This window comes from Plutella xylostella, chromosome 20, assembly GCF_932276165.1.
Source record: "Plutella xylostella chromosome 20, ilPluXylo3.1, whole genome shotgun sequence".
Classification (NCBI taxonomy): domain Eukaryota; kingdom Metazoa; phylum Arthropoda; class Insecta; order Lepidoptera; family Plutellidae; genus Plutella; species Plutella xylostella.
The window spans coordinates 6699882-6724123 of record NC_064000.1 but is presented as its reverse complement, the minus strand read 5'-3'; the positions used below and the strand labels follow the sequence as shown (position 1 = coordinate 6724123).

Here is a 24242-nt window from a genome sequence, read left to right as displayed (position 1 = left end):
TTGAGCTCCAATTTCTCCATAGTCGGTTAGATCGTAACCAGGGAAAGGTTGATCAATTATGCGTCATCTCCATATTAAATTCTTGACCAATGTGTCAAAGGTCAAGCAATAATCCCTGGTTATGCTCTAACCCACTATGGCGAAATGTGCGCTAAATCTGGTCTGGTACACTTATTTTTTGTATATTAGGTATGATTACTAACACACACTAACACGTAAGATCAAGAATAGTTAACAACAACATTATGATGTGACTACATTTAGTACATACATTTACAGACACTGGAAAGTGTGAAAACAAATACTTACATAAATGAAAATCGCAATATAAAAATAAAGAAACATTTGACACACTGACAACAACAACAACAACAAAACATACAGACACTAATACAATAAAAAACCTAATTACATAACAGGTTGCTGTCCAGAGCGTCAAAAAGGCACCAGCTCAGCATGTGCGAAATAAAATAATTCCACAGCGCTGGTTTTCAGCTTGCCCAAATTAAATAGTTAGTCAGCCATTTAACTGAGTATCCATCAATATAGTATATGAGGGGCAGAACTCAAATGATTCAAAGCCTTCAGGCATACTAGACAGTGTTACCAAATGAAGAAAAAAATAATAAAATTAGGTGTTTAACATTTTGCTAAAACAAAGTATATCCGCAACATCATCAGCGAATTACGACACCTAAATGTTGACTAGGAACACTAAAAAACTGAGTGACTTCGCGACAAATTCTAGAATTACACTTTTAACATCTGAGGGCTACAGAAGCGCCCTCTGTCCAGGGTTTTAGTATTACTGGTCAACCTTTACTAGGAATCAAAATAAACACAAGTATAATGAATATTTTATTTCAGCAATATGTTAGCATTAGCAATCAAGACATATGGCATCTAGTGAACTAATTAGAATTATCACAAAAACACACTACACGAAATAATATGTACCATTTTTGGCAGCAATACTAACATTGACTTAAAATGGGTGCAGCAACGCACCTCTGCCTACCATGATAGTGAATACAAAGCAGCAGCGCATGCATTATTATGCGATCAACAACAACTTTTTAACTTGAATGTTGAGTAGGGAAACTAAAAATCTGAGTAACTTTGAGACTAAAATTGATATAAGATCTTTTGTCTAGAGTTTAAGCTTTTCTAGTCAACCTTTACTAAGGATATATTTTTGGCTGTAATGTACTTTGCAAGAGCCTAGTTACATCAGAACAAGACGTTACTGTTACTATTAAATTACGCGAGCTATAGCAAATTACTAACTTGAATGTTGACTAGTGACGCGAAAAATCTGAGTGACATTGAGACTAAACTGTAAATAAATATAATCTTTAAGATCCGGGGGCGAATGAAGCGCCCTCTGTCTAGAGTTTTCGTATTATTAGTCAACCTTTACTGAGGACATGTAAATGTGATATTAATTAATAGGAACATAACGATAACGTGGACGGTAAGGTTTGTGATCGGGAGAAGTGCGTTGCTGATACCAATAGGAAATTATCATAAGTAATATACTTACCAAGCCGTGAGTGTTCATTCTACATCACTATAAGTACAATCTAGGGCATATAAACCTGACCAACTCTGATAAACACTCAACCGCCAACGCCATCTATTTCAAGAAAAAACTAGCATCTGAGTCACTTAAAAAGTCAAATAAAATACTACGAAAGAACGAAAACCAATTTATCCAAAAAGTACAGATACATGACAACACCTACTTCACAAAACATCATCACCAGAACACAACCATCATGAATTATATGTCGGTCCGGATTCAAACCTGACACATTAGATACAATGGATATTGCTAACCTCTGGGGCAATAATACGCAGTCTGAGAGTTAGATTTTACATACCAGACTTAGTGCCAATTTCTCCATAGTGGGTTAGAGCATAACCAGGGATTATTGCTTGAGTTTTGACACACATGTCAAGAATTTAATATGGAGATGACGTATAATTGATCAACCTTTCCCTGGTTACGATCTAACCGACAATGGTGAAATTGGAGCTTATTTTATATACCCGACAAATCCTATATATTATAAATGTTGATCACCAAAGCTGTAGAGATATTTATGCAGTCGACTGTACCAGAGTATATACCTACATTGATGGTAGTATTACATGTATTTACCCGACTGCCGAAGGAGGAGGGTAATGTTTTTAATAAATGTTAACTATAAGTTTGTTATGTACTTATTCAAACCATAATTAAATTTATTTAAGGCCGAAACGTGCAATAAGTATTTTAGTTAGACGGTGTTTAATTCACTTACCTGTAATATCTGCATAATATTAATTATAACTCACATACCTACTAATCACCATACCATACCATTGACTATGATCATAATGATCATTATAAGTAAATCGACGCTAGAAAGGCAAAAATTACTAGGCCTAATTTTTGCAACAATTGACTAAGACTTGTCTCCATGGCTATCAGCAAATTTTTATCCGTTTGGCAATATACCTTACATTAAAAAAAGCTTAGTCATTTTTGCCATTTGGCGTCGAAATTAGTCTTCTATTGAGTCTAGTCTAGTCATCATACCTAAGCTTAGATTGTTAATAATTTAATTTTAGTTAGTAGAATTTGTTTAAAAGAAGTTAAAATAATGTTACGGCATTATGAGTCCAACAAGAAAAGTAAAGATAATATGCATCGTATAATTATTATTGTATGAATACACATCAACCAAAATGCATTGAAATAAACACATCTTGTCATGTAAACCTGGATACGACATAAAATACTAAAATATTTAGTAACATCACAACAAACACTGTATGTACTTACCTACTATAGCTATTGTAACTGCTACCTACCAAAAGGCATAAATTGTCATTGCCAATACCTAAGCGTACATACATCATGTAAAACGGATGAAATAAATTTGTCTGAATCAATGGCTGTTGTTTCTTTTTTTCTTATAGACCCTTTAACTTCTTGGGTTAAGCTTAAGGCCGTGTCCACGACGCGAGCGAGCGCGGTGCGGTTTAAGGCCTGGGTCTCCTATTTACGCCGTATGTCGCGTCCAGCGTCACGCCGTAGGCCGCGTCACGATGCTCACTATAGAAATGTACTGATGCGGTCTCCCTCACACGCCGACGTTGGCGCGTAGACGCCGTAGGTAGGCCGTAGGACGTTGATCGAAACGTTTACGCCAAAGTCGGACGCCGCATATAGCATAAAATAGGAGACCCAGGCCTAAGTACGAATTCTCCGCCGCCGCCGGCGGCACTGCTGCCTAACATACAGGGTGTTGCAAAAGTGGTATGCGGACGAACTTTTGCCGACACTAGGCCCTGTAGCACGGGGCGCTATTAATACGGGACAAGAGTTCTCCGCCGCGCTCGCTCTTGACCCTGCGCGATGTGAGTCCGAGCGATGCAAAACTCTTGTCACGTCTTAAATGCGCCCTGTACTAGCCCTTCTGATTGGCTATCTTAGCCACAAAAGGGCACACCAACGAAGCCTGAGTAACAATTATTAGCAGTCACCGTAGCCGCATCGGTATGGAAGACCTTATCAAGTAGAGTAACTTTAGATGTATATTTTTTGGAGTTTCTGCTCCGTACTACAGTTTTATTAATACTAACTGAAATAAGGTGCACGAAGGAACCTTCTAGGTGGACATATCCACTTTATATGCAACAGAGCACTCTGGACATTCAGGTACTGTTAATTATTGGCCACGACATTGATCAGATCTTTGTTGCAAGCGTCACTTTATTTATTGGGAACAGGTTTATGCGCTGTTGGAGGTGAGAGATACGGCGCATCTCTTTCTATGGCTGTAGAGTCCGATTGCAGCTCGACACCTTCTGCTAGTGTTATGACTTGCTGATCCTTTCACCCCGGTGACTAAAATCCTATACCAGCTCTGTATCTATCACCGTCACCTTAGGTAGAATAACTATGATATTCTTTGGTTACCATCTCCTATCAGAGGTCATAAAAATATTGCTATTATGAAAGGGAAAGAAAATGATAGACGAAAAATTACAAATGCATAAATAATTAATATCATTTATTGATAACATTTATACGTAAATACTTTACAAGTACCTAATGCATTAATCTGCTTATGTACTGGATAAGTACGGATGTAAAATTTACACAATACTATGTACTTACAACTTTAATGAAAAATCAATAACAAAACTGGTCGCCATATAAACAGAGATACTTCGGACTTCCTCTTAATTAAAAAATGCATTACTTTACACAACGTTTCGTCCAATATAAAAATATACATAACTCACGACTCAATTTTGACGTCTTGGCCGCAATTTTGAGCTGTGTCAGTGCCATCTTGTTCAGCATTCCCGCCATTTTCTTCCGTGGAACATTCTGGGGCGTCAGTCTCCATCGGCGCATCTTTTCTGTAAAGTCTGATTACAGCTTGACACCTTCTGCCCCAGTGTTATGACTTGCTGATCATTTCACCACGGTGACTAAAATCCTATACTTACCAGCTCTGTTTCTATCACCGTCACACTAGGAAGGAGAACTATAATATTGCTTAATCTTTTTTGGGCACCATTGCCTATTAGAGGTCGTAAATGATGATAAAAGAGGCGAAAAATGACAAATGCATAAATAATTATTTATCATTTATTGATAAAATTTATACTTAAATACTTTACAAGTACTGTATTAATCCGCTTGTGTACTAGATAAGTGTTAAATTTATACAATCGTATGTACAAGTTTAATGAAAAATGTCTGAAAAACTATGCATAAATTTACTTATACAAAATTTCGCCCAATCTAAATACAAAACTCACGACTCAGTTTTGGCGTCTTGACCGCCATTTAGAGCTGTGTCAGCGCCATCTTGTTCAGTATTTCCGCCATTTTCCTCCGTTGAACATTCTGGGGCGTCAGTCTCCATTGCGTCCGGTTCCGCCACCTCGCCTTCTGCGATTTCTGACGCTTTCTTGAACTTGTTCACATCTGAAAAGAACATTGTATAAATACAATTTATTTACCAATACCTACAGTGAAACATAGATAAGTAGGGCGTTGAGAGACCGACCAAATTGACTTAGTTACAGAGGTCCACCTATTCAGTGATTCAGATATTATTATCCAGGTAAAAAAACGTCATACTAACGCGAATTAAGTTATAATGCGCGCAGAAAGTACTATTCATTCCAACCACACAAGCTATGTGTGTTGAATGACGTTATCACTAGATGTCACTGTAGTGCACGGATGGATAGGGCGGATACCGCTAGACATCACTAGTAAACTCACCATATTTACTATAATCAGCTCCCAACAGCCTCAAATAGTGCACGGTGTCAGGCTTAGCAGTGTAGGCCCGTAGTGAATGCACCCCGCGCCAGCCGACTAGTGTTTTTTTTTTGAACATTCGTCTACGCTACCACTAGATGTCACAACTAAACTCACCATATTTGCTATAATCGGCTCCCAACAGCCTCAAATAGTGCACGGTGTCAGGCGTAGCAGTGTAGGCCCGTAGTGAATGTACCCCGCGCCACCCGACTAGTGTCAGTGACAGTTCTGAGGCTTCATCCGTGTATTCGAGGATGCAACTGCCGGTGGCTGCGGACAAAGGAAATGGTAAGTTAGGAAAACAAATGCCAAAGGTGAGATGTGTTATAAATAGGTACTGTAAGGGTGCTTGTCCACCAGAGCGGAACGGGCTATCGGAGCGATGTGGGCGGCAATAATCGTCCAATGAAATAGCATGAGCGGAGTTGTTATGTATTTTCATTGGTATATAAAAATCTACCCTGGCCTTAGAATGTTTTATGGTTACTTATTTATGTTTTTCAATTGTAGAGAAACCGCAATATTTTATGTTTGCGTTGAATTAAATATAAAATTATCTTTTTTGATTCACCTCTACCGAGTTGCGCCCCCAATCGCTCAATCAACGCTCAAACGACGTAATCTATAACTATTTATAAGTATTTACCAAAGTCCTTAACCAGCGCCTGCGTGTGTTCGCTGAACCGGGCCACATCTGGCGGGTTGCTCGGGTCGTCGTTCTGCAGAACCAGCACCAAGTCGCTCCTGAGGATGCGCAGGCGCCGCGCCCCACCCACGAAGTGTGCCATACTAACCCACATACCTTATATACTTACTGTATTATACTGCTATCTATATCTATACATGTATTACTCAATTTAATAGCGTTGGCGTAGGTTTTTGGTTCCACAATACTTTTTCTATATTTTGGATTACATTGCCACCTGTTCCCGCTGCATGGGTCGTGATTTAATATTATCTGTATAAGAACTAACCAATAAAATTAAGATAGTTTTAAGAACACTGTCACACATTAACACCAGGCAAAACAACAGCGATGACAAAAGGAGTGTGTGGCCTCTGACAGGCGTCTGTTAAGTTCTCTGAAGACAGCTGACACTGGCCCTACCCTTCAAATGTTTGTTGCCATTATAATTGTAAGTGTGACTGTGTGAAACAAAGAAAAAAAAAAAAAAAAAAAAAAAACAAGAAATGCACAACTGGGGGTTTTTAGTCGGTTAAAGGCCGACACTACCTGGGTCCCCTTCCCAGGTGTCTGTGTAGATTTTCCTCCAGGAGTGCAAAAAAAAAAAAAAAATTATTAATAATATATAGGTATATATATATAAAAGATAAAATATATATATTATAAGCTTCCACATTGAGTAGTGAGTAGTTAAAAGATGAAGACAAAAAACAACCAAACTCTCACAATATATTGATCTCTCAAAAAGGCACGGACATAAAGTCTGTGGAGTGATAACAAAAACTTTAAAAAAAAAAAAAAAAATGGATCCGTGTCGGCCTGTATAGGTAAAGTTACACAGTCATCTTACCGAAGTCCTTAACCAGCGCCTGCGTGTGTTCGCTGAACCGGGCCACATCTGGCGGGTTGCTCGGGTCGTCGTTCTGCAGAACCAGCACCAAGTCGCTCCTGAGGATGCGCAGGCGCCGCGCCCCACCCACGAAGTGCGTGATACTTGATAGACCCTCTTGGGATAACCTGGGGGGAATCGGAGGGAAGGGTTAAAAAAACCATCATATAGCTTAGTTTCTTCTTATTGTGAGGATGATAAACACAAAATCCAGACTACACCGGAGTGAAAGGATTAGCCAGTCAGATTAGTGTCAGTCATCATGCCAGGGTCAGATCCAGCGGATAATGATGCTAATGATAATTGTATTTCATATTCCAGAATCGTACATTCAAAGATATGGGGAATAAATGAACATTATAGGTACACTTACATACTGGTCAAACAGATTACTCATTTTTGCTTGACCTACGTCGGATTAAGAGGTCTTATCAATTTGTAAATCAGTTCCTAAAATATCGGCGAAAAGTTGGTATAGCGATGCATTTCATATCCCGTATACATCAAAACGAAATAAAGTAACAAATGAACTCACCTAAACGGGCACGTCATATTCTTGTTATCACACCTCACAAACGTCTTCACACCAGTATTAATTATCTTTATATTCGCCTCATTTCTCTGCACTATGTCCTTCACCGCCGGCGACACCAAGTAGATATTCTTCTTCTTACCAACGAAACATCTAGTCAGAAGACAGGTGGGGTCAAAGTCATCTTTCAAGTCATAATACTCTTTAATATTCGGGAAAACATCTTCTTTATCCCCTGAGAAGAATACAAATGGGTCTTCTCTGTAACCGCCCATTCGTCTGCGTTTTTTAGGTGGTTCTTTTTTTTCTTCCTTAGGCTGGTCTACTGGTGTGGGATTTGCGTCCTTCTCCCACGGTAATAGGGCTGTCTTTTCGAAGACGGCTACGAAGAACGCGCCTGTGTCTTGAGCGTGCGGCAGGATGCGTATGCTGTGGGGTTGAGGAATGGTTATTAGGATCAATTTTGTAAGTAAATTAGATATACCAATATGAAATAAGATTAATTTAGGTTTTAATACACTACCTATAAATATAATAGATACAACCCGCGCAAAGTTTCTAGACACCTGGCCCAAAAATCTACCCCTCTCCCCTTTCCCCGCGCGAGGCCCCGCTCTCGTCCTTTTGTAGCGTTAGCATAAGAATTATCAGACGATTACCTAACAATAAATATTTTTTGTTACTACGAGTACTTTAACAAGTAGGTATCAACTTGAATACTTATACAGGGTGTTGCAAAAAGCGTATACTAAGCCGAAACCAGCATGTGCAGCATGTTATATCTAAAAGCCCAAAACTGAAATCAGAACTTTAAAATTCGTAATTTTTTTTCCATAGAAACTAGTTGGTCAAGTGACTTTTTAGTATGGAGAATGTTTTTTTTTTCGCGAATTTTGAAATTCCAATTTCAGATTCGGGCTTAGACATAACATGCTGCACATGCTGGTTTCGGCTTAGTATAATACCCTTTTTGCAACACCCTCTGTATAAACAAATATTTATACATTTTATTACAATATAACAAAAGTCAGGTAAGTAAGTATGTTTTTAGATTACCAGAATAATTTCAAATATCGGGGCGCTACATGTATATACATATAATTATGTTTACGTTCTCGCAACAATTTTCTTTATAAAATTAGTTCATTAAAACTGCGAGTATGTCGAGGTTCATTATTTTTGCCGAGCTTAGTTATAAAAATATTGATAGGAAAGAGGATATTTTTTGTAATATCGATATTACTTTTTTTGCACTGAGTACTAAAGACAAATGTCATTTAACCCAGGTGTCTAGTTATCTCGCCCGCCTTGTATGTAGGTATCAATGTGGTCATCAAATCCTAACTACGTAGTTATACGCTAATTTAAAATTGCTTTATCTATTATTTTCTAGCGGCCTTGATCTGCCAGATCTAAACTCACCATCTATCCAAATTAAACGTGTTTATCTCGTCCGGTGTGGGCGGGAACATCTGCGGGCGCACCACGGTCTGCCATCTCTCCGGGACTTGATCGAACGAGTCGTAGAACACCATGTCTTTGGACGCCGGACGCCAGTGGGTCATGCCTGTGGAAGATGGATTGTTTTATTGTAAGAGTAACATGGGCTAGAGAGTATGAAATGAAAAGAAACGAAATGAATCGAAATGAAAATAAAATCATTTAACTAGGCTAAGATCAGAATAAATATCGGCACGCACGCGGGTTGGCACGCCATTTTCAGGCGTTTCGCGAGCGTATTCCACATGTTACAATGAATACTTGTATGAATACGTGCAGGGCAATTCCGTGAGCTAGTATTTAAGTATATAGAGCGTGGGACACCTCTTTCTCATATGCTTCGCATAAGTATATACCTACAGCGTAAGAGTATATAAGTATATATTCTTGTGTGTACTTATATACTCATAAGAGTATATAAGTATATGTTCGCTACAGTATAGTGCGTATATATTATTGTGGGCTCTCTCTCTCTCTTTCATATGTACGGTGGCCTGCGCCTAAAAGTATACAGGCGGAGTTTTTAAAATAGCGATCCCTGATGATGAAGGGACCAGCTACATCTGTTATAAATCCGGGGATGTGTTGTGTGTGATGTGTGTAGCAGTGGTGTTTATGTGGATGTGCTTGAGCAGCATGTGAGCTTGAGATCGCTATTTTAAAATCGCCGCCTGTATACTTTTAGGCGCAGGCCACCGTACATATACAGGATGTTGCAAAAAGGGTAAGTATACTAAGCCGAAACCTACATGTGCAGCATGGTATATATGTCGCAGGCATCTGGTTTAATCTTCTGTTTGATTGAACCACTAGCCCGTTCATTGGATGGCGCTATTCAGTTGTATGACTAAAGGACAACTCGTCAAGTCGTTGATTGTAACGTTCGACGTCTTGACTGAACGTCATTCAGCGGAGTCGTTGAATGGGATATAGTATAGCAACTTTGTAATGTCTGGTTAGGGTGAACATGACCAGACAAGAGTCAACAAAAAGACTATGTTACAAAGCTCTTATCTCACAAATTAACTAAACAATAACAATAAACGTACCTTCATATTGTTGTTTATAATTATCCAGTTACGCCACAATTTTTTCTTTGAAACTATCCGCCCGCGGCGTAATAATAGGTAAATCCATGTTGTCACACTATTTTAACACAAATAACGCACTTTAAAGCTAATTTATTTGCAAAAAACTAACAATATAGGTGCTTTTTGTGTCAGCTGTTAGCTGTTAGACGCCATATTTGTTTTGTTCACCACCTGACTGATGTTAAGTCAGCTAACTAGTTGGACGTTTTGTGACGCTTGTGCAATCAACGTTCGGCCTAGTCATACAACTAAGCAGCGTCATCCAATGAACGGGCTAGCGGTTCAATCAAACAGGAGATTAAACCAGATGCCTGCGACATATATAAGCCCGTAACTAAAATCTGAATTTCAAAATTCAAGAAAAAAATTATTCATTTTCCATAGAAACGTTGTTGGTCACGTGACTTTTTACTATGGATAATGTTTTTAGTATCCCCTTTTTGCAACATCCTGTATACACACCTGGCTGGCTGCACAGTGCGGGCAGTCTGTCCTGCGCGCTCGCGAGGCGTGCCGCGCCCTCTGCCTCGCGCAGCACCCGCGCCACTACTGCCTCGTTCTCTATGGGGTTCAGCGAGCAGGTGGAGTACACGAGGCGGCCGCCGATGGTGAGGAGTTCTAGGCCGCGCTTGAGGATGCGGTATTGGATGCTGTGAGAGGGAATAGTAGGTATTAATAGTACAAGATTTGATTGTAGTGTATGAGTATAATAGCATACTTAAGCCATAAATAACAAACACTAGATCACACACGTGACGTTTTCGACACGTGAGAAAATCAAGTTCAACAGCCATATCATAGAAAAAAAACACAAGCCTGAAACGAGTTAAACACCTTTGTTGAACGTTAAGGAAATAAGTTCATGTTTAACTTTACTCTGACTGAGAAATGGGATTTTTGTGTGAAAAGGACGTACAAAACTACTTGCAATAACAACTTCCTTATTTTTTCGGAGTCGGTTAAAAAGAGAAACGGTTTAAGCTTAGTAACGAAACTTACAAACAACAAACTATAATAGTGGAAACACACACCCATGCAAATTGTTCCCGTTCCCATTGGACCACTTGGTCCAGATGTCCGGGTTCTTCCTCATAGTCCCGTCCCCTGAGCACGGCACGTCGCACAGCACGCGGTCGAACTTCAGCTGTTTGGTGGCGCCGGGGTGCTGTGGACACAGATACACGGGAGTATTTATTTATTGTATTCGTTATTTGTAGTAGTACTACACCATCTGCGTTTTATGGCACTTATCTTAATAATCTTACATAAGGGCAGAAGATCGATAGCATGTCAGATCAAATCTACATTAGACAAAAAGTATAGGTCCTACTTAAAGCAAAAGCCATGATGCCGTGAATGTATCCCATATGATATAAGACGTATTTGTGGGTTCTCTGGAAGATTATGGCCTACATTACTTGTAGCATGCTTGAAATAAAATATCTCTAATAAATATTGAATCATTTTATGTGACGGCACACAGGCTTTAGGAATATATATGTCGCAGGCTAATCTACTGTTTGATTGAACCGCTAGCCCGTTCATTGGATGACGCTGCTTAGTTGTATGACTAGGCCGAACGTTGACACAAGCGTCACAAAACGTCCAACTAGTTAGCTGACTTAAAATCAGTCAGGTGGTGAACAAAACTAATATGGCGTCTAACAGCTAACAGCTGACACAAAAAGCACCTATATTGTTAGTTTTTTTGCAAATAAATTAGCTTTAAAATACGTTATTTGTGTTAAAATAGTGTGACGACATGGATTTACCTATTATTACGCCGCGGGCGGATAGTTTCAAAGAAAAAATTGTGGCGTAACTGGATAATTATAAACAACAATATGAAGGTAAGTTTATTGTTATTGTTTAGTTAATTTGTGAGATAAGAGCTTTGTAACATAGGCTTTTTGTTGACTCTTGTCTGGTCATGTTCACCCTAACCAGACATTACAAAGTTGCTATACTATATCCCATTCAACGACTTCGCTGAATGACGTTCAGTCAAGACGTCGAACGTTACAATCAACGACTTGACGAGTTGTCCTTTAGTCATACAACTGAATAGCGCCATCCAATGAACGGGCTAGTGGTTCAATCAAACAGGAGATTAAACCAGATGCCTGCGACATATACATTTTGTATCAATATTTCAATATTTTTTATAATTACCTCGGGGTCAGTGACAGTCATGTTGGGCATGACGGCCGAGTCGTGGTTGGTGATCAGTATACAGGGTGAGTTGAGTCTCTTCGCCTGGTGCACCAGCATGTAGCAGCGGCTGTTGTCCACGTCGTTCGCTATCACGAAACCTGGAATAGGAATATTGAGAGGTAGTTATAGAATATAGATAAAATTATTCCAACATACGAATCTGCCTACAGAGATAGGATTTTATTAGGAGTTTGTTGGGGTGACCAGTAGGTCGCCCCAACAAACTGGCTACCGACCTCACCAGTTGTATTCCAATAAGAAGGTTGAAACGAAAGCACATTTGGGACGGTCTAGGACCAGTTGAATAAGAAGGCAACCCAACGATGGGAGGGAGTGCCTAAAACGACAAAAAACACACGCCAAACAACTGCTTATGGTCACTCAAGACCGTTTGCCAGTTATAGGTAAAAAAACATACAAATCTAAAATGACGCATCATCATTAGCCCGTAATCGTAAACTGCTGCACATAGGCCTCTCCTAAGGGGCGCCACATCAGTCTGTCTTCGGCCTTCCTCATCCAGCCAGTACTGGCAACTTTTCTAAGGTGGTCGGTCCAGCGGGGTAATAGCGAAATTTTACGAGTTTGGGCTGTTCCCTAATTAATCGAAGCTGATAAGGGTGAATGATCTATTTATAGTGTGATAATTATTTTAGATTCCTTACTTTTTTTACATAATTTCTGCTGTGGTAAGGGTTCTGGTTTTGGTGCGTACCTGTAGGCATTTTAGTTTCATCTGCGTGCAGGAACTCGATCAACTGTGCAGTTTTAGAGCCCGGCGCCGCACACATGTCCAGCACCTGAAATGTATGGACACATAATGTTACTTACTGAAAATTTAAATAATATTGCGTTTGTAAAGTCCCCTTCTAACCATAAGTATAATGAATGGATAATATGATACTTATGGATAGACAAAATAACTTTAAAGCTTCATACCTAATCCATCTTCTGCAAATGCAGGGTATTTTCATCTTACTTACTAATCATCATCAGCCTTGATGTTACTGTGTTTAGTGAGCACCCCATAACACCACCTTAAATGTATGCCAAACCAAACCAACCTTATGATGCGGCTGCACATCCAGCACAACGGGCGGGATCATGCTCACAGCCTCCTGTCTTGACACTCCCCCGGCGGCTGTCTCTGCCACCAGGAAGTTGTGCAGCTTGTACAGAGCCTCATTCCTGCGTATGTCTGTACGCGAGAAGCTGAGCTGCCATGCTAGACCGCCGGGGTACCTGGGGGGAGAGGGTGGTTGTTAGACACATATGTTTCAGAAATACACGCATAATTTATTTGCACAAAGAATACACATCACAAATATAACAGGTACTTATCAATAAAATTATCAACAACAAAAAAAAACTGTATTATGCCAGCAAAATGCCTCTGACTCAGCATGTGCCGTATAGAAATTTTATACAGTTAAAGCATCTCAATCATGCATGGCACATGATTGTTTTTTAAATCGAATTTGGCTTGATTAGGGTAAGTCAGAATATTTCTTCTCGCCAGATTAATTTTCTGCTGGAAAACTTTATAAAGATAGCTGATACAATCTGGACTAGATTAGACGACCGAATGGCGTAGTGGTTAGTGACCCTGACTACTGCGCCGATGGTTATGATTGGAAGCAGAAAGCTATAGATCACATTCATTGTGTGCTACCAGAGGGATATCAACATGGCATTCCACTGAGCCGTGGAAGTGTGATAGTTGCCATCGACACAACAAGAAGAAAAAGAAGTGATGTGCTTTGGAAGAGTCCAGCAGTGGACTGCTATAGGCTGATGATGATAGACAAACAACCAATATAATTTGTAGGTAATCTCACCATGGCAGACTGACTGGCTTCACCTCCTGTTCTTCCTCCCCATCTTCCACTTTGATCTTCATGTTCAGGATGTCATTGAAGTACTCGCTCTTGACAATCTTCATGAGAGCAGCAGCCTCGCCCTTCGACCCGGTGACCCGGAACGCCGTGGGAAGGTTCGAGCGCAGGGCTTTCATAAATGTCTCCCAATCTTCTTCTGGGACTATTTTTTGGGCCTAGAATTTATAGACTTTATATATTGTATTGTATTTTATTTATTATTCATAATATTCATTACATGTCAGGGAAAAAATAATAATAATAATATAAAAATAAAGTCATACCTAAATTAAAATGAAATACTAATATAACATAAAAATGTACTTAGTAGTACAAAATTGTGCTATAAACATTTCAGTTGTGATTGTGAAAATAGTGTTAAAGTGATTGTGATGTGATAATTCACCAGTGCAAACGTTATCTCTGCGCAAAACCAGCTGCAAATACACAATTATTATCACAAAACCAATAACAATCTTCACTATACCCACAATACATGCCATCAAAATAAAAATAAACTAACAAATCTACCCTCGTTTTTCCAACATATTACTGTGTTTCAAAATCAATTTTGTCACAGATTAACCACTATGTTGTCAATCCTTAGAACAAGTACTCCAATTACTTGATAGAGTTGCCATCCTAAATTAAAAACTACCATCATGGAAGAGTCAATAAGCATGTCCCCAGACCTCCATCAAGAAAATCTAAATACCACTGCAAATGAACAGAATACTGAGAAATCCAGTACTAACAACAAAGATCCACAAAAACTAATCCAGCAAGTCTTTCACAAAGCCATGTTTGTACCTAGACCGAGAGCCAACAGCCTAGGGGCACATTTGCCTACAGGGGAGCCCCGTGCTTCAACATCATCATCATCATCGTCATCGACAAGACAAGCAGATACTATGCCTTGGCAAAATGACCAGGTTCCTAATGCTAAGCGCAAAAGAATGGAGTCTAGCCCAGATTATAACACCAACGACACTAAGGTAACCAAAAGCAATATTCCAACAGCAAATAGCTTCGAAATATTGGAAGTCAACGAATCCCCGGACCCGACCTCAGCCCAAGAAAGTTTATTTATCCCGAAACCGGAGCCAATATTTGTCACCGGAGTCACAGATGTGATAAAACTTAAAGAAAGCCTACATCAAATGTTACAAGATGTTAGTAAATATAAATTGACCACACTAAGATCCGGCCACATTATCAAAATAATACCTGCAGATGTAGAAACATATAAGATCATTAGGAATAATTTCATCTCAATGAATGTTAGCCACTACACATACCAGCTGAAACATGAAAAACCCTACCGTGTTATCATAAGAGGCATACACGCATCAGAAGATGTGGACAACATCAAGATGGAACTCGAATCACTGGGCCACACAGTCAGAAGTGTCACCAATGCACTTCATAGGCAGACCAAGGAGCCACTTCCACTATACTATGTCAACCTTGAGCCGAAGCCAAATAACAAAGATGTTTATAACATCAAACACCTAATTAATATGATAGTAAAGGTAGAGGCACCATATAAAAAGAAAGACGTTGTACAATGTAAGCGATGCCAAAGGTTCGGGCACACAAAAAACATGTGTAATAGAACATTTAGATGCGTAAAATGCGGAAATGACCACCCAACTACTACATGCACCAAGTCACGTGATACTCCTGCATTCTGTATTAACTGTGAAGGTAGCCACCCAGCCAGCTATAAAGGATGCACAAAGTACAATGAGTACAAAAACCAAATATATAAGAAAAGCAACCCTAAACCAAACACCCAGAATAATATTAAAGAACAATCAGCAGAGCCAACCTCAATTGTAGACAAGAATCTGATACAAATGAGATATAGCCATCCAACATCCACACAAACTTATGCAAATGTAGCTGCAAGGTCGAATGCTGGCAGTAGTGCTACTTTCCCTCAAACACAACAATCTCCAACTGAAACAAGTGACACTGCAAAGATCATGGAAGCAATGTTTAGTAGATTTGAACGAACCCTCGAAAAAATGTTAGACAAAATAATGGATCGTATGATCCATCTAGTCACCACCGTCATCAACTCCAAATGATCCAGCTCCTTCGAATTGCAGAATGGAATGCCAACGGATTGTCAGATAGAAGACAAGAACTAGAAACATTCATATACTCAAATAAATTAGACATAGTATTAATAGCTGAAACAAGATATACAGTAAAGAATTACTTAAAGATACCTGCCTACTCTACATACCTAACTAACCATCCATCTGGAAATACACATGGGGGAACAGCAGTCATTATAAACTCAAAAATCAAGCATTATGAGATAGAAAAATATGAAAAAGATTTCCTACAAGCAACATCTGTTATAGTGGAGACTAACCAAGGTCCAATAACCGTCTCAGCAACGTACTGCCCACCAAAACATAAGATATGTAAAGCTGAATTCAACAAATACCTAAAAAGTCTAGGGCCTAAATTCATAGCAGGTGGAGACTGGAATGCGAAACATGTGTATTGGGGATCCAGACTCACACTACATAGAGGAAGACAACTATACGAGGCTATAACTGAAAACCATTGTAATAGCATGTCTACTGGGAAACCAACTTATTGGCCTACAGACCCAAATAAAATTCCAGATCTACTAGATTTTTTCATCACCAGAAACATCACGAAAGAACACAGTTTAGTACAACCAGCTGATGACTTATCTTCTGACCATTCTCCCATTATAATAAATGTAAGCTCTGAAATAATACTGAAAGAGACTATATTACATCTTACCAACAACCATACGGACTGGACCACCTTTCAAAGCCATATAGAAGATAATCTAAAACTCAATATTCCACTAAAAAGCCAGGAAGACATAGAGAGAGCTGTAGAGCACCTGAACAACACAGTAGTGTCAGCTGCGTACCTTGCTACACCCGAAGTAAAGAACACGTTCAATCAAGCTGACTACCCCTGGGATATTCGAAAAAAGATTTCTGAAAGAAGGAACCTCAGACGAACTTGGCATCAAACTAGAAATCCAGAAGATAAAAGAGCTCTAAACAGGGCCTCAAGACATCTGTCAGTACTAATAGAGAAATCAAAAAATGAAACAATCCAAAAATACCTGTCAAAAGTTGAACCCAACACCAGCCCAGATAATTCCATATGGAAAGCCACGAAAAAGTTGAAGCAGCCGACTCTAGCAATTCCACCCATCAGGAACATGGATAGGAGCTGGGCTAGAAGCAGCAAAGAAAAGGCAGACACATTTGGCGCCCACCTTGCTAATGTATTTAGACCTAATGAACCAGCAACTGATGAAGCAAGAGAACACACCGAAGAAATTAAAGAACTAATAACAGCTCCGTTCCAAATGTCCAGGCCTATAAAACCAGCCAGGCCAGCGGAAGTGCATAGAGTCTTGTCAAACCTAAAGATCAAGAAAGCTCCTGGATATGATCTTATAACACCATTAATGCTAAAACGCTTACCACGAAAAGCTGTAGTACTGCTCACCACTATTATCAATGCTATCTTAAGGACAGGGCATTATCCAGCACAGTGGAAAATTGCACAAATATTAATGATAGCTAAGCCAGGAAAACAACCAAATGAAGCCACCTCTTATAGACCACTAAGCTTGCTACCAATAATATCGAAAGTGTTCGAGAAAGTGCTACTAGCAAGAATAAAACCTTACCTGGTAGACATCATCCCTCAGCACCAATTCGGTTTTCGTGAGAAACATGCCACTATAGAGCAGGTGCATAGGCTTGTAAATGAAATTACATCATCACTGGAAAACAAGGAATACTGTTCAGCAGCCTTTCTGGATATATCCCAAGCTTTTGATAAAGTTTGGCACTTGGGACTGAAACACAAGCTAAAGAACCAACTACCACACCCCATTTACTCAGTACTCAACTCCTACCTATCCAACCGATGCTTCCAAGTAAGACATGATGATGAATTATCCAGCTTATATCCAATAGAATCAGGAATACCACAAGGTAGTGTGCTTGGTCCCGTGCTATATATACTGTTCACGTCAGACCTCCCTACGACAGAAGAAACAGTGGCAGGTACATTTGCTGATGACACAGCTTATCTTGCTAGTCACAAAGATCCAGAAATTGCATCACAGAACCTGCAAACTGCCCTCTATAAAATGGAAAAATGGTGCAACAAATGGAGAATCAAGGCTAACGAATCCAAGTCTGTACATGTAACATTCACTCTCAGACGAGAAACTTGCCCCACTGTCTATCTGAATGCGCAACCCATACCAAAAGCAGAAGATGCAAAATATCAAGGAATGCATCTAGACAGACGACTCACCTGGAGAAAACACATCTGGACAAAACGAAAGCAACTTGACTGCAGATTGAGATCCATGGACTGGCTAATAGGACGCAGGTCACAATTATCAGCAGAATGTAAAATTCTGGTCTATAAGGCCATTATTAAACCCATATGGACCTATGGTATCCAATTATGGGGAACAGCATGTAAGTCCATCATTGCCATCCTTGAGCGGTTTCAGACAAAAACATTGAGACGGATACTTGGGATACCATGGCATATATCAAACAATCTCATGTATATGGACTTAAAGATACCTACAGTGGCAGAAGAAATAAAGAAAGCCAGCCTGACCTATCAGTCACGACTTTTCCATCACCCTAATGAGCTCGCATCAGCACTGCTAACAGATAATGCGCCGAAATTTACACGACTTAAGAAAAAGAACATACTTGAACTGAAATTATAGTGGAACCTTCTCATGAATGGTAACAAAAAAGGAGGATGGAGGTCAATGGGCCTCACTCTGCTACTACAACAACCCAAGGAGATACAAAGTAGAGAAAGAGATTGCTTATTATAGCCCACTGCTATAGGGTGAATATTTGGAACGCTAAATTTGTCAGTTTTCATCGGGAGAATCTACTTATTTTTTCGAATTTTGAGGCTATATTTGTATGGTACATGTAAAATGAAATTCTCTATCAAGGCCTATTTACAGTTTTAGAACGATTCATATAAAATTAAAAAAATGTATGACCAGATAACACTCAAATCCCATTTATATGGCGCGTCCAAACTCCAATTTCATATACATTTTAGTTCATAAGTCTTACAATGTTCGCTTTGAAAACATTAAAATATAAATCCTTTATATTTCAATATATACTCGTGAAGTCCTTAATATTCATTGTCCTCTAAATATAATACAATAAAAGTTATTAAGCTTTTCAAAACGTCCGCACCATAAAAACTAATTTGTCTGGCCGTGTCTTTTCACGAACGCCACCATTGAAGGGTTGAATATTTTTGAACTTGCGTTCGAGTTCAATCAGGTCAGTCCACCACCCGTCTGCCGGCAGAGTGCACCGTCCGCGTGCGATTTGTGACGACGATAAATTGTGATAGCAAGCAGATAATCTGGACTTTGTACGGTAAGTGTCCTAATTTATATGTCCTGCCCTACATGCTTGCTGATGATACTTCTGTTTCGTTACTTAACCACATACGTGATCACACTGTATTCTACCTTTTTCCATAACAAGGTAGATGATTAAGTTCACAATTTAATTAATAATTTATTGTTTTTATGTAAAAACTCATTTATCTGCCACTCATTTGTCTGTTTTTATCTGGTACATAATGCCAGATGAATTTGTTGATGCCAGACCAATTATAATTAAAGACTTATGTCTACGCTAGGCTGGTTTGGACACGTACTCAGGCGTACTGAAAACGTCCCAAAGGAAGCACTGACATGGCATCTCGAAGGCGGTAAACGAAGACTCGGCAGACCGCGAGTCGAAACATGGCAGCACTCTGTCAAAAAGGAAATATGCCAGGTGGGGATGTCTGGGCGGATGTAAGTAGTTGGCCTAAGATCGTAAAGAATGGTGGCGCTTCACTTCGGCCCTTTGCTCCCCAGCGGAGATTGGGAGTAAGTATAAGTAAGTAAGTAGGTTGGTTTGAGCCTAGCGAAACTAGACCAGTCAATGCCATAAATTGACGTTTGGTAAATAAAGAAGAATAAACAAACAAATTTGACAGGTCATGTTCAGATTAGTGTTGCAGGATAATCGATTAATCGATTGACCCCCCCCCAATAATCTAAAAATCGATTCTACTATCGATAATATCGATTAGATCGATAGTATCGATATTGATTATAGATTATAATTGTATAATCTCGACAATACTATCGATTAAATCGATACCGGAATCAAGCCAATACTATCGATATAATCGATATAATTGGCTTGATTATTATTATGTAATAATCGATTATTTTGCAATTATTTTTAGATACCTATTATTGTCTCTCATATTAAGTCCTCTTAGGTATGTACTGTTGGACGTAGGATAAGATACAAGTTAAGTGTAGTAAAATAAATTAACATATTTAATTATAACAGTGAGTGAACATTTATAGAGGAGAAAACCCAGTGCAAACATGGTACGTAAATAAAATAGTTATTAACTTTTTACCCGACTGGACCCGGAGGAGGATGTCGTATGTTTACTTGTCCGTTTCTTTGTGGCCTCCTGTAGCCTAAACGGCTTGATATATTTTGATGTATGAGGTATCGTTAGAAGCGTATCAATTGCGCGATGATTATAGGCGCCCTCTAGAAGATATAAAGTTATAGTCGTAAAATTCGGTAGATATGACCGGCCCACTGCACATCAGCCTGCAGATTTTAAGAGCTATGTTGGTGACCTATTTTTTCTGACAAATTATACCTAATTTCTGATGCGATTTTTTTCAGTTTTTTTTTATCCGCCTATCATGTCCTAATGCTGGGCAAAGGTCTCTCATTGAATTTTCCAATTATCCCTGTCTTGGACCTGCTCACGCTAGTCCTTGCTTAAGGTGTCCAGGTCGTCCGGCCATCTCCTTATTGGTTTGCCTCTGCGCCGGCGGCCGTTGCTGAGTATTAGGTACTATTAAATTTCCTACTGGTCCATCCAAAAAATATGTTTTTTTTTGTCTCAGGATAGCGATGACCGGCCACTATCACCTTCTATTTTAGCACCAAGAAAAAGAAAAGCCAAAGAAACAAAAAGAGATGAAGCTAGTGGCAGTGGTGGTAGGTTGATAAATATCTACATAATAATATCCTACAACATCCTTAATGTTATGTGTTATGAGATTTTATGTTATCATCCATAGCTCAACATTCTCAATCAAATCTACCTATTAGTAGTAGTAGGTATCTAGATTACCCGCCTAAGTAGATACCTACCAAGTAATTTCTTTCGGTAATTTTTTGGCACTATCTTGTTTCAGGGTTGCGAAAAACAAATGCTTCGAATATGGATAATGAAAATACTTCCCTCTCTAACTGTTCGTGTATTCGAAATGAAAAAGCACTTACATTTAGATTTTTGATAAACAGCGTACCCGACCAACATCTGGAAGACTTTTGGGACGAAGTCTTGCGTACAATAAACAGGTTTTCATCCAAAGAGTAAATGCTGTCAGTGACAAATAAAGTTTTATCTTTCTTTCTTTCTTCTTTCTTTCTTTACTTAATTAACTTATTGAGGATCTTCAATACTATGCTGAGCTGTCAAATAATTTGAGTATTCTCGTTGAACACGAGAAATAGCTTTCTCAATATCGTTGTCAGTTTTAAATCCAAGTTATTAGATTATTTGGGCCCCATTTACATAATCAATTAATAATCGATGTGACATCGATTATACGGCAACACTAGTGCAGATCATGGATGAAGATTGAACGAGACCTTCCACTGATTTTTGTTTCCTTCTTTTAATAAATGTCGTGTGAGCATAAGCGCGGGGTTATGTTTCGCTGTATTACCTATATTTCCTAAGTTATATTTCCGAGGTATTTGAATTAGACTTTATTTATTACGAGGTAATGAATAATTTATAATTGATCTGGCCGAGCCTAATTTATATGTCTGCATGTTCTCATTGTTCTGGCTTATTCCTCATTCGTTTGGCAGGCTCATTAATTCACTTACCGTATCTCACAAACTACTCGTCAAAACATGAGGCAAATCACATTATATAGGTAATCTTCGATTCCCCTAAGCACGAGTTTACAGCAAAAGGGCTAGAGTTCAATTTTGAAAAATGCCAGGTAAATGAGGCAAAAACACTCGTTTTCAAATATTCACCCTATAGATTGCAATGATGCAAACAAATGAAAAGTGAAAAAAAAAAAAGTAGTACAAAATTCATACAATGGTAAATTATACAAATGATAATCATAAAAATAATAAAATGTCAAGAATTAAAAAAATTGCAGTTAGTTTAGCACTGTTAGGCTACTTTCCAATTGCAGATAGTCTAAGAATGGTTGTATAATATTTACTGGTGTTTATTTCAACTCTGGTGGTGGTGGTGTTGAAAGTAAAATTTTAGGTTATGTTGTTTTTAATAATACATATAAAACTTACCTTGTAGTACTCTTCGAACGCCGCATTTTCCCTCACTATATCTGCATAATGTTTACGGTTATCCGCAGGTTTCTCCTGGGGGTTCTTTTCCTGGAAATAATACAAAACATGTTGAAATACATGCGTATTTTAAACATGGTTAGCTCAGCATAATATAATATTTTATTTAGGTCGATAAATACCTGCTCCTTACGGTCTCGCTTGCGTTGTGCAAACTTATTAACGTTACGATTTCTTTTCCCCATTCTTTTTAAGTAATTACCGAGAGAAACAAACCGTTTTGGAACAAAACAAGAAAACATAAACAAGAAGCAAGACGTCAAAACTCTAAAGAAAAGTTAGGTTATTTAAACGTCAATTCAACGTGACATTTAGTTACTGCTCTGTGATGATGTGGTTTACTCTCTATTTGAAATCCCCAATGAAAAAGTCCAGAATCAGGCACTTCGTGTTATTGGGGGCTTTATTAGAAGCACTCCTATCCATACTATGGAAAGTGAGCTCTGTGTACCGCCTTTACATATAAGAAGAGAATATTTGGGATATAAATACTGCTCTAAGGCAAAGTCATGGTCCAATAGTGATAGAAACACTTTATTAGAAAAACTTAGATTACATTGTGGAAATAGGTACTGGCAAACAAAGAAAAAACCTTTGTTATCTACGATTTACGAAGAAACAAAAAGTGATACTATTCATTCATCAGAAATACTTGAGTCCTTTTGTCTAGATACCTGGGTATCAAATATTAATGTTGCGGATGTGGTTAGAACTCAATTGAAAAGTTTGAATAAGCCAAAATCGTCCTACAAGAATAGTTTTTCGATTTTGAAATTTAACATTATACAAGAGATTTATGGAGAATATAATGCCTGGAGATACCTGTATACTGATGCGTCAAAAGATGTTCGAGGCATAGGGGCAGCGTTTTATGATCCTATGGCAAAAAAATCCGGTATATTTAAAACTTCGGCAAATATTTCTATTATGGCGGCTGAGTTGATTGCAATTTCCGAAGCACTATCATACGCTATCTCTGAAGACCTCTACAAATTTGTTATCTTCACTGACAGCAAAAGCGCATTACAGCACCTCTCTCGTTGCACTTCTGGTGGCAGAGGTGTATCGATGGGATACGTTGTGCTGAACAAAATGAAGGAATTAATAAACAATAATAGAGATTTTCGTTTGCAATTGATACCTTCGCACATCGGATTAGTAGGCAATGAAGAAGCTGACCGTCTCGCTAAAATGGCTGTATCGGATGGTGTTACATACAATATAAAAAGTAATTATTCAGATTTCTTGTTAAAATATAAAAATCGGAATCATGAACACTGGAAGGAATATTTTGATTCAAAATCTGTAGAAAAGGGCGTTTGGTACAAAACGCTACAAGCTGAACCTCCCAGAATCCCATGGTTTGCTGAGTGTAAATTAAGTAGATATGAGATTGTTTTGTCCCATAGATTAAGATCAGGTCATTTGCCATTAAATAAGTTTAAATATATGATGAAAGTTGTAGGCTCACCGGATTGTTCAGCATGTTCAGTAGTAGAGGACTTATATCATTTTTTGGTAGAATGTAAACAATATAATTCGGACAGAGCAATGTTATTTCGAAAACTTCGAGTCAATCTAATTGACGTTGGTGCATTTCAGA

General features: G+C 38.7%; 1 protein-coding gene and 1 long non-coding RNA gene across 2 annotated transcripts; one reads left to right on the top strand and one right to left on the bottom strand.

Annotated features, from left to right (window-relative positions):
* Positions 1–5414: 5414 nt before the first annotated feature.
* On the bottom strand, positions 5415–22924 carry LOC105380786 (tRNA (cytosine(34)-C(5))-methyltransferase). The gene is made up of 12 exons (XM_048628144.1): positions 22762–22924; positions 22580–22669; positions 14088–14302; positions 13314–13491; positions 12965–13049; positions 12208–12347; positions 11067–11200; positions 10498–10685; positions 8867–9011; positions 7448–7873; positions 6874–7040; positions 5415–5608 (listed from the first exon to the last, which is right to left on the bottom strand). Exons 1-12 carry the CDS (start codon positions 22879–22881, stop codon positions 5430–5432), a joined length of 2067 nt encoding a protein of 688 aa, XP_048484101.1. The 5' UTR covers positions 22882–22924; the 3' UTR covers positions 5415–5429.
* Positions 19248–21551, top strand: LOC105398843. Its single transcript, XR_007267420.1, has 3 exons — positions 19248–19993; positions 21145–21238; positions 21439–21551. It is a non-coding gene; the product is annotated as an uncharacterized LOC105398843 (long non-coding RNA).
* Positions 22925–24242: the final 1318 nt, after the last annotated feature.